The 13,494-nt window shown below is 42.6% G+C and overlaps 1 protein-coding gene across 6 annotated transcripts in view; it reads left to right on the forward strand.

The window, feature by feature from the left end:
• agap1 (ArfGAP with GTPase domain, ankyrin repeat and PH domain 1) overlaps positions 1–13,494 on the forward strand; it is a 229,765-nt gene that overhangs the window by 163,414 nt on the left and 52,857 nt on the right. For all 6 annotated transcript variants that reach the window (XM_061924155.2, XM_061924154.2, XM_061924157.2 and 3 more), the window contains 2 exons: positions 3,474–3,638; positions 11,798–11,959. In XM_061924155.2, the coding sequence (XP_061780139.1) occupies positions 3,474–3,638; positions 11,798–11,959 (327 nt within the window). The remainder of the gene's footprint in view (positions 1–3,473; positions 3,639–11,797; positions 11,960–13,494) is intronic.

Below are 13,494 nucleotides of genomic sequence, written 5' to 3' on the forward strand. Positions count from 1 at the left end.
AATTTCGACGCTTTAAAATTCAAAATTCAACCGAAAAAAGGAAGAGAAAAACTAGCTAATTCGAATCTTTTTGAAAAATTTAAAAAAAGAATTTATGGAACATCATTAGTAATTTTTCCTGATTAAGATTAATTTTTGAATTTTGATGACATGTTTTAAATAGGTTAAAATCCAATCTGCACTTTGTTAGAATATATAACAAATTGGACCAAGCTATATTTCTAACAAAGACATATCATTATTTCTTCTAGATTTTCCAGAATAAAATTTTTAAAAGAAATTCAAAAGACTTTGAAATAAGATTTAAATTTGATTTTACAGATTTTCTAGATTTGCCCGAATAATTTTTTTGAATTTTAATCATAATAAGTTTGAAGAAATATTTCACAAATATTCTTCGTCGAAAAAACAGAAGCTAAAATGAAGAATTTAATTAAAATGTATTTATTATTCTTTACAGTAAACAAAAATATATTTACTTGAACATTGATTTAAATTGTCAGGAAAGAAGAGGAAGGAATATAAAAGGTAAATGTGTTTAAAAATCCTAAAATCATTTTTAAGGTTGTATTTTTTCTCTAAAATTGTCTTTCTGAAAGTTATAAGAAGCAAAGTAAAAAAAATAAATGAATTTATTTAAACAAGTGAAGACCAAGTCTTTCAAATATTTTCTTGGATTGTCAAATTCTATTTGAGTTTTGTCTCTCCCAGAATTAAAAATGTCGAGCAAAGCGAGACCAGCTTGCTAGTAAATAAATAACATTTAAAAAAAATAGAGGCAGCTCACTGGTAAGTGCTGCTATTCGAGCTATTTTTAGAACAGGCCAGCGGGCGACTGATCTGGTCCTTATGGGCGACCTGGTGCCCGCGGGCACGGCGTTGGTGACCCCTGCTCTAGAATAAAGTTTGGCAAGTAATGAAAGGAGGAAGCAGCTGATCAGTGGATCATGTCAACATTGGCACACAAGCATCACTAATAATATCACTAATACTTGGTTATTATTCAAGTCACAAAATGTAAATGGACTATTGTTGGATGGGTTTTATGGGGGGAATAGAGGACCTCACATTGACTTGTATTTATGTTTATTTACCAGTTAGAATGCACTGAAAAAATGACATCTATCGTCATGTGTGAACAATAGGCAAAATTCCAAACAAAAGTTTAACAGGTTTACATTTTGTGTACACATAACATGTTTAAATAGGAGTTGGTTAAAGCAATTCTACTGCTTCCCTGACTCTCAGCAATTACCAATAGTCTGTTAACCTCTTGTGTCTCGCATGTTCCTACGTCACCATTTTCTAAGAAGAACAGAAAATGATTAACGACTTATTCAGTTATAGGAAAATACATGAGTAAATTATAAGGGTTAAAAACATTGTATTTGATGAATGTAGAATATATTATACATAAAACTAACAATGTAATAAATAGATAAACAAATAATATAATATTTTTAAAAAAACGTGTCAATATTTTATTGAATAATAAGAAAGATTACTGAATTGTTTTTAGTTGTACCTTCAATAATATAAATGAGGTGTGTCTATTGTCAGCATATTTTATTGTTTGGACTTAGCATGTAATTATGTGAACTAAAATTGGAGAATATAATGTAAAGGTTTCTTTGAGCATTCTTTTTTTTTCTTTCTCTCTCCCAGAAAAAGCACCAAAACTGTCTAAAATCTATTACTAGTCCTTAAAAAAAACATAGAAGTTCAGAACTCCCATTTTATCTGAGTCCCTCTGGGGTCTGATTTAATAAAAACATTAAAGTAAACATGTAGTGTTAAGTGTTATGTAATTCCTTCATACAACCATTTCATTTTTAAATTGAGAGTTGTTGTGGTTCTATGTAACATGTTTGTGTGTGCTATGTTGTTGTGGTTATATGCAGAGGTGGGTAGAGTAGCCAGAAATTGTACTCAAGTAAGAGTACTGTTACTTTAGAGATTTATTACTCAAGTAAAAGTAAGGAGTAGTCACCCAAATATTTACTTGAGTAAAAGTAAAAAGTATGTTGGGAAAAAACTACTCAAGTACTGAGTAACTGATGAGTAACATACACACTCATATCATATATATATATATATATATATATATATATATATGTATATATATATACATACATACATATACATTGATATATACAGTATATAATTTATATGTATTTATTTTTGCTGTTTTTGTTTACATGTTAAAGGTGTTTTAATGAATATACATGCATGTTTAACACATATAGATTCCTTTCTTTCATGAAGACAAGAATATAAGTTGGTGTATTACCTGATTCTGATGACTTGCATTGATTGTAATCAGACAGTAGTGATGATAACGTCCACGTTTTCAAATGGAGGAGAAGAAAAGTTCCTCCTTTCTGTCTAATTACCACATGAAAGTGGTGGGTTTTTGGCATCTTATTTGTCCAGCTTCCATATTCGTTTGTATACACTTTACAAGAAATATATTGGCGTCAAACTCCGTAGCTTGCTAGCTTGTTTGCGCTGGCTTTCGGAGACTCTTGTTTTGAAAGCGCAGGCGCGATGGAGTGGCACTTTTATTGTGAAGACAGGAACTGTGCAGTCAGTCTTTAGGCTTTTGACGGGATGTACGGTTGAAATAAAAAAGATACTTTTTTCCTTCACACTTTTGATTGATTGATTGAAACTTTTATTAGTAGATTGCACAGTACAGTACATATTCCGTACAATTGACCACTAAATGGTAACACCCCAATAAGTTTTTCAACTTGTTTAAGTCAGGTCATGTGACCACCTGGCTCTGTTTGATTGGTCCAACGTCACCAGTGACTGCATCTGATTGGTGGAACGAAGTGAAACGTCACCAGTAAGGCAGGCACTATGAAGGTCTGTCTGACAGACCAAAACAAACAAAGCGTGCATTAACAGATCGATAAAAATTAGTAGCGAGTAGCGAGCTGAATGTAGATAAAAGTAGCGGAGTAAAAGTAGCGTTCCTTCTCTATAAATATACTTAAGTAAAAGTAAAAGTATGTTGCATTAAAACTACTCTTAGAAGTACAATTTATCCCAAAAGTTACTCAAGTAGATGTAACGGAGTAAATGTAGCGCGTTACTACCCACCTCTGGTTATATGTAACATGTTTATGTGTGCTATGTTGTTGTGGTTCTATGTAACATGTTTATGTGTGCTATGGCAAATTAGTTTTTTTCCCTTGGACTCAGTCTGGACCCCCTCCCGAGTGTCCAGCCTTTGTCTGATATTTACTTTACTCTTCCCCAATATTACCTTTTTGCCACCTTTTTTAAGGAGCGCCGTAAGTGGCTGATCCGTTGGCGGTCCTGTTCTTGTCTCCCTGTAATGTATGTCTGCTCTTAGTGGGACTGTTCGCAAAATGTCATTTCAGTTCTTATGTGTCTCGTACATGTTAAAGAATGGACAATAAACAGCATCTTGAATCTTGAAAAATGTTGTCTCCAATCCCCAGGTTCTGTGTCCAGCAGCTCGTCAGTATCTCAAATGGCGAGCAGCGTCAACCTGGTGTCTTTCAACAACCGTGGCACTGACGGCATGCATCAGCGCTCCTACTCTGTGTCCAGCGCCGACCAGTGGACCGAAGCCACTGTCATCACCAACTCAGGAGCCAGCACGGGTAACCACAGCAATTTGACGTGACCCCTTAAGTGGGAGCCCTCTCTCTCTTTGTCAGGTTCAAACACTGATGACATCCATTAAACAGACAAGAAGAGACAGAGTTACAGTTTGCTCAATGAGGAGAGATATTTTTTGGGCTGTACTCTAGTTACAGATCCAAACTACACTCTAAAGTCCAGCCCACGTGCTTCCTCTATTAATTTGGGAGGTCCCTGGTTACATAACTGACTATTCAAGAAATGCAAATGTGCTGACACTCGTGATATCGCCTTGTCTCTGCTTTGTCTGTGTCACGGTACTCGATGTTCGGCTTTGGCAGTCAGCAGGCCGAGTCTGGACACAACACTGATACTGCTTTGTCTGTGTCATGGTACTCCATGTTCCCTTGGCAGACAGCAGGCCCAGTCTGGACACAACACTGATACAAGACGACTTGCAATCTTTTAATTGCCAGCTTTGCATAGATAGAAAAATACAACTTCAGCACAATTGATAATAACTATAGCAACGGCCCTTAAGCATAAGAGTTGTGTGATAATTTATACATAATTATTCTAACACTCTTCCTTTGAGACCTGTCTGAGCTCTAAAAGTGGTGGTCGTACACTAGAGATGCGCGGATAGGCAATTATTTCATCCGCAACCGCATCAGAAAGTCGTCAACCATCCGCCATCCACCCGATCTAACATTTGATCAGAACCGCACCCGCCCATTGTTATATATCTAATATAGACGATGCAAGGCATTAGTGAGGTTATAAAGCTTTTGCCTGTTAAAGAAAGGAGACTGATCCAATGCAGCACAGACATTCGCGTGCCACGCTGTCACGACCCAGACGCACACCAGTGCGCAATCATATGGGAGCCGCGCGTCTCGCACCCCCAAGCGCGTCTCGCTGCCGGCGACGGCCGGGTATGGGCCCCGACGCTCCAGCGCCATCCATTTTCAGGGCTAGTTGATTTGGCAGGTGGGTTGTTACACACTCCTTAGCGGGTTCCGACTTCCATGGCCACCGTCCTGCTGTCTATATCAACCAGGGTGAGCCCCACCCCTTTCGTGAGCGCACTGCGCGCGGAGTGACCCCTGTTACGCGCCCCCGGCAACAGGGGTGGCGGGCAGGTAAGCTGCGCGGGCGGAGCGCGCGGAGTGACCCCTGTTACGTACGAGCCCCCGGCCACGGGGGTGGCGGGCAGGTAAGCTGCTTACCTGCTGCGCGTGACGCCGGCCGCGGCGAAGGCGGACGAGGCGGGGTGTTGGTGCGGTTGGCGCGGTGGTGACCCTGGACGTGCGTCGGGCCCTTCTCGCGGATCGCCTCAGCTACGGCTCCCGCGGTGGGGCCCTCTCGGGGGAAGGGGCCTCGGTCCCGGACCCCGGCGAGGCGTCCCTTCTCCGCTCCGTAAAAGTGTCCATCTCTTTTTCTTTTTTTTTCTTCTGTTGTGGCATATGCTGCAGGTGCCTGCTCGTTTTTCGTATGTGGGTAACATTTAACTATGTATATACAGGTAAAAGCCAGTAAATTAGAATATTTTGAAAAACTTGATTTATTTCAGTAATTGCATTCAAAAGGTGTAACTTGTACATTATATTTATTCATTGCACACAGACTGATGCATTCAAATGTTTATTTCATTTAATTTTGATGATTTGAAGTGGCAACAAATGAAAATCCAAAATTCCGTGTGTCACAAAATTAGAATATTACTTAAGGCTAATACAAAAAAGGGATTTTTAGAAATGTTGGCCAACTGAAAAGTATGAAAATGAAAAATATGAGCATGTACAATACTCAATACTTGGTTGGAGCTCCTTTTGCCTCAATTACTGCGTTAATGCGGCGTGGCATGGAGTCGATGAGTTTCTGGCACTGCTCAGGTGTTATGAGAGCCCAGGTTGCTCTGATAGTGGCCTTCAACTCTTCTGCGCTTTTGGGTCTGGCATTCTGCATCTTCCTTTTCACAATACCCCACAGATTTTCTATGGGGCTAAGGTCAGGGGAGTTGGCGGGCCAATTTAGAACAGAAATACCATGGTCCGTAAACCAGGCACGGGTAGATTTTGCGCTGTGTGCAGGCGCCAAGTCCTGTTGGAACTTGAAATCTCCATCTCCATAGAGCAGGTCAGCAGCAGGAAGCATGAAGTGCTCTAAAACTTGCTGGTAGACGGCTGCGTTGACCCTGGATCTCAGGAAACAGAGTGGACCGACACCAGCAGATGACATGGCACCCCAAACCATCACCCAACCATGCATATTTTGCATTTCCTTTGGAAATCGAGGTCCCAGAGTCTGGAGGAAGACAGGAGAGGCACAGGATCCACGTTGCCTGAAGTCTAGTGTAAAGTTTCCACCATCAGTGATGGTTTGGGGTGCCATGTCATCTGCTGGTGTCGGTCCACTCTGTTTCCTGAGATCCAGGGTCAACGCAGCCGTCTACCAGCAAGTTTTAGAGCACTTCATGCTTCCTGCTGCTGACCTGCTCTATGGAGATGGAGATTTCAAGTTCCAACAGGACTTGGCGCCTGCACACAGCGCAAAATCTACCCGTGCCTGGTTTACGGACCATGGTATTTCTGTTCTAAATTGGCCCGCCAACTCCCCTGACCTTAGCCCCATAGAAAATCTGTGGGGTATTGTGAAAAGGAAGATGCATGCAGAATGCCAGACCCAAAAACGCAGAAGAGTTGAAGGCCACTATCAGAGCAACCTGGGCTCTCATAACACCTGAGCAGTGCCAGAAACTCATCGACTCCATGCCACGCCGCATTAACGCAGTAATTGAGGCAAAAGGAGCTCCAACCAAGTATTGAGTATTGTACATGCTCATATTTTTCATTTTCATACTTTTCAGTTGGCCAACATTTCTAAAAATCCCTTTTTTTGTATTAGCCTTAAGTAATATTCTAATTTTGTGACACACGGAATTTTGGATTTTCATTTGTTGCCACTTCAAATCATCAAAATTAAATGAAATAAACATTTGAATGCATCAGTCTGTGTGCAATGAATAAATATAATGTACAAGTTACACCTTTTGAATGCAATTACTGAAATAAATCAAGTTTTTCAAAATATTCTAATTTACTGGCTTTTACCTGTATATTTCCGAATTGGTTTAACTGCCACCCGCCTGAATCTATTTAAAATCTAATTTTTTTTAATTTCATCCGCCCGATCCGCGGATAATCCGCGGACTCCGCGGTTGTGCCCGCAAACCGCGCATCTCTATCGTACACGGCCGTGTCTCACCCCTCTCAAACATCGTGGGAGCTGAGATTGACAAGCTCTTTTGCAGTGACGACATTTGACTGACAGCTGTGTCATACATGTTATGCCCGGCCATCCTCAAATAATAATCAAAGCTGTGCACACACACACACACACACACGCCAGGTAAACAAATGAAGTCAGTTCACCTATTGCCAGTTACAGTATCTACCTGCTGCTGTTAAAGTCTTCCTTTTTTTCTATGTTATGACTTGTTGTTGGTGTAAACACTGCAAACAATTTGCGTTGGCATGAAGCCTTTGTAGCTCACTTGCTCGTCTGCTTGTAATCCATCACGAGCTATCTTTAATGAGAGCTTGTGCAAAGTTGCCGGCCTTCATGTGACGAGCAAGACGGCGCAGCAGCAGCTGGTGTCCAAACTGTTGATGGTCAGAAAGGAAAGAATTGGAAGGAAAGTCAAGGAGGAAGTCTCCAGGCTGCATGCGGGTGGGGGTGGGGGTGGATGTTTGATGTAGATGGAGCGCAGCGCGCAGATGGGAGCGCCGTTAATCCATGGTGGTTAATTGCGCGCTCGGGGACGGCATCTTGTCAGCAGAGATAAGTTGTCACATTTTCCACTTGAGCTGAGACTAAACGATTGTAAAATAAGTTATGGCCGTCCTTGGGGCTGTCTGCCGTGTGGAGACGTGGCGGCGGCCACTGAGCGCCTGTGTGGGCTTTTTCATCCACACACACACACACACACACACACACACACACACACACACACACACACACACACTGTGCTGATGTCTGTGTCACCGCTGCACTGTGATATTGATGGAAGCTGAATGTTATTTTATTCCGCCGCTAGTCAAAGCTGCCAACAGCCGGCGTCAAGACTGAGGGCACAGAGAAATGTCGCTTCGGTTCCACACATTGCCAGCTTGTCTCGCATCCTGCCTTCACTTTCCTCAAAAAGCATCCACATTGAGACGTGAACTTATGGACATTGTCATGCTTTTATTGTGAAACGGCCCCAGCCACTGATATCAATCATTCAATCAATCAATCAATCAATGTTTATTTATATAGCCCTAAATCACAAGTGTCTCAAAGGGCTGCACAAGCCACAACGACATCCTCGGTACAAAGCCCACATAAGGGCAAGGAAAAACTCACCCCAGTGGGACGCCGATGTGAATGACTATGAGAAACCTTGGAGAGGACCGCATATGTGGGTAACCCCCCCCCTCTAGGGGAGACCGAAAGCAATGGATGTCGAGTGGGTCTGACATAATATTGTGAGAGTCCAGTCCATAGTGGATCCAGCATAATAGTAAGAGTCCAGTCCATAGTGGATCTAACATAATAGTGAGAGTCCAGTCCATAGTGGATCTAACATAATAGTGAGAGTCCAGTCCATAGTGGATCTAACATAATAGTGTGAGAGTCCAGTCCATAGTACCGTATTTTCCGCACTATAAGGCGCACCGGATTATTAGCCGCACCTTCTATGAATTACATATTTCATAATTTTGTCCACCAATAAGCCGCCCCGGACTATAAGCCGCGCCTACGCTGCGCTAAAGTGAATGTCAAAAAAACGCTGCGCTAAAGTGAATGTCAAAATAACAGTCAGATAGTTCAGTCAAACTTTAATAATATATTGAAAACCAGCGTTCTAACAACTCTGTCCCAAAATGTACGCAAATGTGCAATCACAAACATAGTAAAATTCAAAATGGTGTAGAGCAATAGCAACATAATGTTGCTCGAACGTTAATGTCACAACACACAAAATAAACATAACGCTCACCTTCTGAAGTTATTCTTCATTCGTAAATCCTTCGAATTCTTCGTCTTCGGTGTCCGAATTGAAAAGTTGCGCAAGCGTGGGATCCAAAAATGGCCGGCTCCGTCTCGTCGAAGTCATCGGATTCAGTGTCGCTGTTGTTGTGCAGCAGTTCTGTGAATCCTGCCTTCCGGAAAGCTCGGACCACAGTTGTGACCGAAATATCTGCCCAGGCATTTACGATCCACTGGCAAATGTTGGCGTATGTCGTCCGGCGCTGTCTGCCCGTCTTAGTGAAGGTGTGTTCGCCTTCGGAGCTGTGTGAAAAAAGCCACCCGGCCTCTTCGCGTAAACTTCCCTTAACCACTCGCTCATCTTTTCTTCATCCATCCATCCCTTCGAGTTAGCTTTTATGATGACGCCGGCTGGAAAGGTCTCTTTTGGCAAGGTCTTCCTTTTGAATATCACCATGGGTGGAAGTTAGCATGGCAAGCTAGAACCACAGTGAAGGATGACTTCTCATTCCCTGTGGTGCGAATATTCACCGTACGTGCTCCCGTTGTATCCACAGTGCGGTTCACAGGAATATCAGTTGCTGTGAAATAGTAATCCGTGTGCGGATGGAGAGATTGCGTCTTTTTATGAACCGGATCCTTGTCGCGTAGTAGGAGCCATTTTGTGGTCTTTACAGATGTAAACAGGAAATGAAACGTACGGTGATATCCGCGCGTTTTTTCTTCTTCTTCCGGGGGCGGGTGGTTGCTTACAGTAGAAGAAGAAGCGCTTCCTGTTCTATGGGGGCGGGTGCTTTCCTTGGCGGTTGCTTGCGTAGAAGAAGAAGCGCTTCCTGTTCTACCGGGAAAAAAGATGGCGGCTGTTTACCGAAGTTGCGAGATCGAAACTTTATGAAAATGAATCGTAATAAAGCGCACCGGGTTATAAGGCGCACTGTCAGCTTTTGAGAAAAATTGTGGTTTTTAGGTGCGCCTTATAGTGCGGAAAATACGGTAGATCTAACATAATAGTGAGAGTCCAGTCCATAGTGGATCTAACATAATAGTGTGAGAGTCCAGTCCATAGTGGATCTAACATAATAGTGAGAGTCCAGTCCATAGTGGATCTAACATAATAATGAGAGTCCAGTCCATAGTGGATCCAACATAATAGTAAGAGTTCAGTCCATAGTGGATCTAACATAATAGTGAGAGTCCAGTCCATAGTGGATCTAACATAATAATGAGAGTCCAGTCCATAGTGGATCCAACATAATAGTAAGAGTCCAGTCCATAGTGGATCTAACATAATAGTGTGAGAGTCCAGTCCATAGTGGATCTAACATAATAGTGAGAGTCCAGCCCATAGTGGATCTAACATAATAGTGAGAGTCCAGTCCATAGTGGATCTAACATAATAGTGAGAGTCCAGTCCATAGTGGATCCAACATAATAGTGAGAGTCCAGTCCATAGTGGATCTAACATAATAGTGAGAGTCCAGTCCATAGTGGATCTAACATAATAGTGAGAGTCCAGTCCATAGTGGATCCAACATAATAGTGAGAGTCCAGTCCATAGTGGATCTAACATAATAGTGTGAGAGTCCAGTCCATAGTGGATCTAACATAATAGTGAGAGTCCAGTCCATAGTGGATCCAACATAATAGTAAGAGTCCAGTCCATAGTGGATCTAACATAATAGTAAGAGTCCAGTCCATAGTGGATCCAACATAATAGTGAGAGTCCAGTCCATAGTGGATCTAACATAATAGTGAGAGTCCAGTCCATAGTGGATCTAACATAATAGTGAGAGTCCAGTCCATAGTGGATCTAACATAATAGTGTGAGAGTCCAGTCCATAGTGGATCTAACATAATAGTGAGAGTCCAGTCCATAGTGGATCCAACATAATAGCAAGAGTCCAGTCCATAGTGGATCCAACATAATAGTAAGAGTCCAGTCCATAGTGGGGCCAGCAGGACACCATCCCGAGCGGAGACGGGTCAGCAGCGCAGAGATGTTCCCAGTCGATGCACAGGCGAGCGGTCCACCCCGGGTCCCGACTCTGGACAGCCAGCACTTCATCCATGGCCACCGGACCTGTGCCCCCCCCCCCCCCCCCCCCCCCCCCCCCCCACAAGGAAAAGGGGAGCAGAGAAGAAAAGAAAAGAAACGGCAGATCAACTGGTCTAACAGGGGGTCTATTTAAAGGCTAGAGTATACAAATGAGTTTTAAGATGGGACTTAAATGCTTCTACTGAGGTAGCATCTCTAATTGTTACCGGGAGGGCATTCCATAGTACTGGAGCCCCAATAGAAAACGCTCTATAGCCCGCAGACTTTTTTTGGGCTCTGGGAATCACTAATAAGCCGGAGTTCTTTGAACGCAGATTTCTTGCCGGGACATATGGTACAATGCAATCGACAAGATAGGACGGAGCTAGACCGTGTAGTATTTTATACGTAAGTAGTAGAACCTTAAAGTCACATCTTAAGTGCACAGGAAGCCAGTGCAGGTGAGCCAGTATAGTTATATATATATATGTATATATGTATATAGTATATGTATATAAAGGTATATACAGTATAGGCGTAATATGATCAAACTTTCTTGTTCTTGTCAAAAGTCTAGCAGCCGCATTTTGTACCAATTGTAGTCTTTTAATGCTAGACATAGGGAGACCCGAAAATAATACGTTACAGTAGTCGAGACAAGATGTAACGAATGCATGAATAATGATCTCAGCGTCGCTAGTGGATAAAATAGAACGAATTTTAGCGATATTACGGAGATGAAAGAAGGCCGTTTTAGTAACACTCTTAATGTGTGATTCAAAGGAGAGAGTTGTTTTAGTAACACTCTTAATGTGTGACTCAAAGGAGAGAGTTGGGTGGAAGATAATACCCAGATTCTTTACTGATTCGCCTTGTGTAATTGTTTGGTTGTCAAATGTTAAGGTGGTATTATTAAATAAATGTCGGTGTTTAGCAGGACCGATAATCAGCATTTCCGTTTTCTTGGCGTTGAGTTGCAAGAAGTTAGCGGACATCCATTGTTTAATTTCATGAAGACACGCCTCCAGCTGACTACAATCTTGTTTTGTTTTCATATGGTTTCGAACCCAATAATCTGATTTTTTATTTTTATTTTGCATGTCTTTCCAGACGCAGGCTTGGTTGACCCCATGTGTTCCAGCCCCAGCATCTCCAGTACCACCAGTCCCAAGATTGAGCCGCCTCCGTCACCACATGCCAACCGAAAGAAGCACCGGCGGAAGAAAAGCACCAGCAACTTTAAGGCGGACGGCCTCTCTGGCACGGCAGAAGGTGGTAACCCCCTCCCCCTGACACACACACACACACACACACACACACACACACACACACAAACATGTCTTGCCTACTTTGTGTGGACCCACGTTTGGTTAGTACAGGGGTCGGCAACCCGCGGCTCTAGAGCCGCATGCGGCTCTTTAGCGCCGCCCTAGTGGCTCTCTGGAGCTTTTTCAGAAATGTATGAAAAATGGAAAAAGATGAGGGGAAAAAAAATCTATTTTTCGTTTTAATATGGTTTCTGTAGGAGGACAAACATGACACAAACCTCCCTAATTGTTATAAAGCACACTGTTTATATTAAACATGCTTCACTGATTCCAGTATTTGGCGAGCGCCGTTTTGTCCTACTAATTTTGGCGGTCCTTGAACTCACCGTAGTTTGTTTACATGTATAACTTTCTCCGACTTTCGAGGACGTGTTTTATGCCACTTCTTTTTATGACTCATTTTGTCCACCAAACTTTTAAGGTTGTGCATGAAAGGTGAGTTTTGTTGATGTTATTGACTTGTTGGAGTGCTAATCAGACATATTTGGTCACTGCATGACTGCAAGCTACTGTATTTTCCGCACCATAAGGCGCCCTGGGTTATAAGCCGCGCCTTCAATGAACGGCATATTTCAAAACTTTGTCCACCTATAAGCCGCCCCGTGTTGTAAGCCGCATCTAACTGCGCTAAAGGAATGTCAAAAAAACAGTCAGATAGGTCAGTCAAACTTTAATAATATATTAAAAACCAGCGTGATGTGGGCGCGCATGGAGTCGTATATCAACATGGACGGAGCTGCGTGAAAAAAGCCACCCGGCCTCTTCGCGTAAACTTCCCTTAACCACTCGCTCATCTTTTCTTCATCCATCCATCCCTTCGAGTTAGCTTTTATGATGACGCCGGCTGGAAAGGTCTCTTTTGGCAAGGTCTTCCTTTTGAATATCACCATGGGTGGAAGTTTCTGGCCATTAGCATGGCAAGCTAGAACCACAGTGAAGGATGACTTCTCATTCCCTGTGGTGCGAATATTCACCGTACGTGCTCCCGTTGTATCCACAGTGCGGTTCACAGGAATATCAAAAGTCAGTGGAACCTCGTCCATGTTGATAATGTTCTCTGGCCGGATCTTTTTTTCAGCTATCTTGTTTTTACAATATGCACGGAAAGTAGCCAGCTTTTCTTGAAAGTCTTTAGGCAGTTGCTGTGAAATAGTAATCCGTGTGCGGATGGAGAGATTGCGTCTTTTCATGAACCGGAAACCTGTCGCTTAGTAGGAGCCATTTTGTGGTCTTTACAGATGTAAACACACAAATGAAATGAAACGTAATATTGGCGCCCTTCTTCTTCTTCTACACGGGCGGGTGGTTGCTTACAGTAGAAGAAGAAGCGCTTCCTGTTCTATGGGGGCGGGTGCTTACCTTGGCGGTTGCTTGCGTAGAAGAAGAAGCACTTCCTCTTCTACGGGGAAAAAAGATGGCGGCTGTTTACCGTAGTTGCGAGACCGAAACTTTATGAAAATGAATCTTAATATTAATCCA

This window comes from Nerophis lumbriciformis, linkage group LG28 (assembly GCF_033978685.3).
Source record: "Nerophis lumbriciformis linkage group LG28, RoL_Nlum_v2.1, whole genome shotgun sequence".
Taxonomy (NCBI): domain Eukaryota; kingdom Metazoa; phylum Chordata; class Actinopteri; order Syngnathiformes; family Syngnathidae; genus Nerophis; species Nerophis lumbriciformis.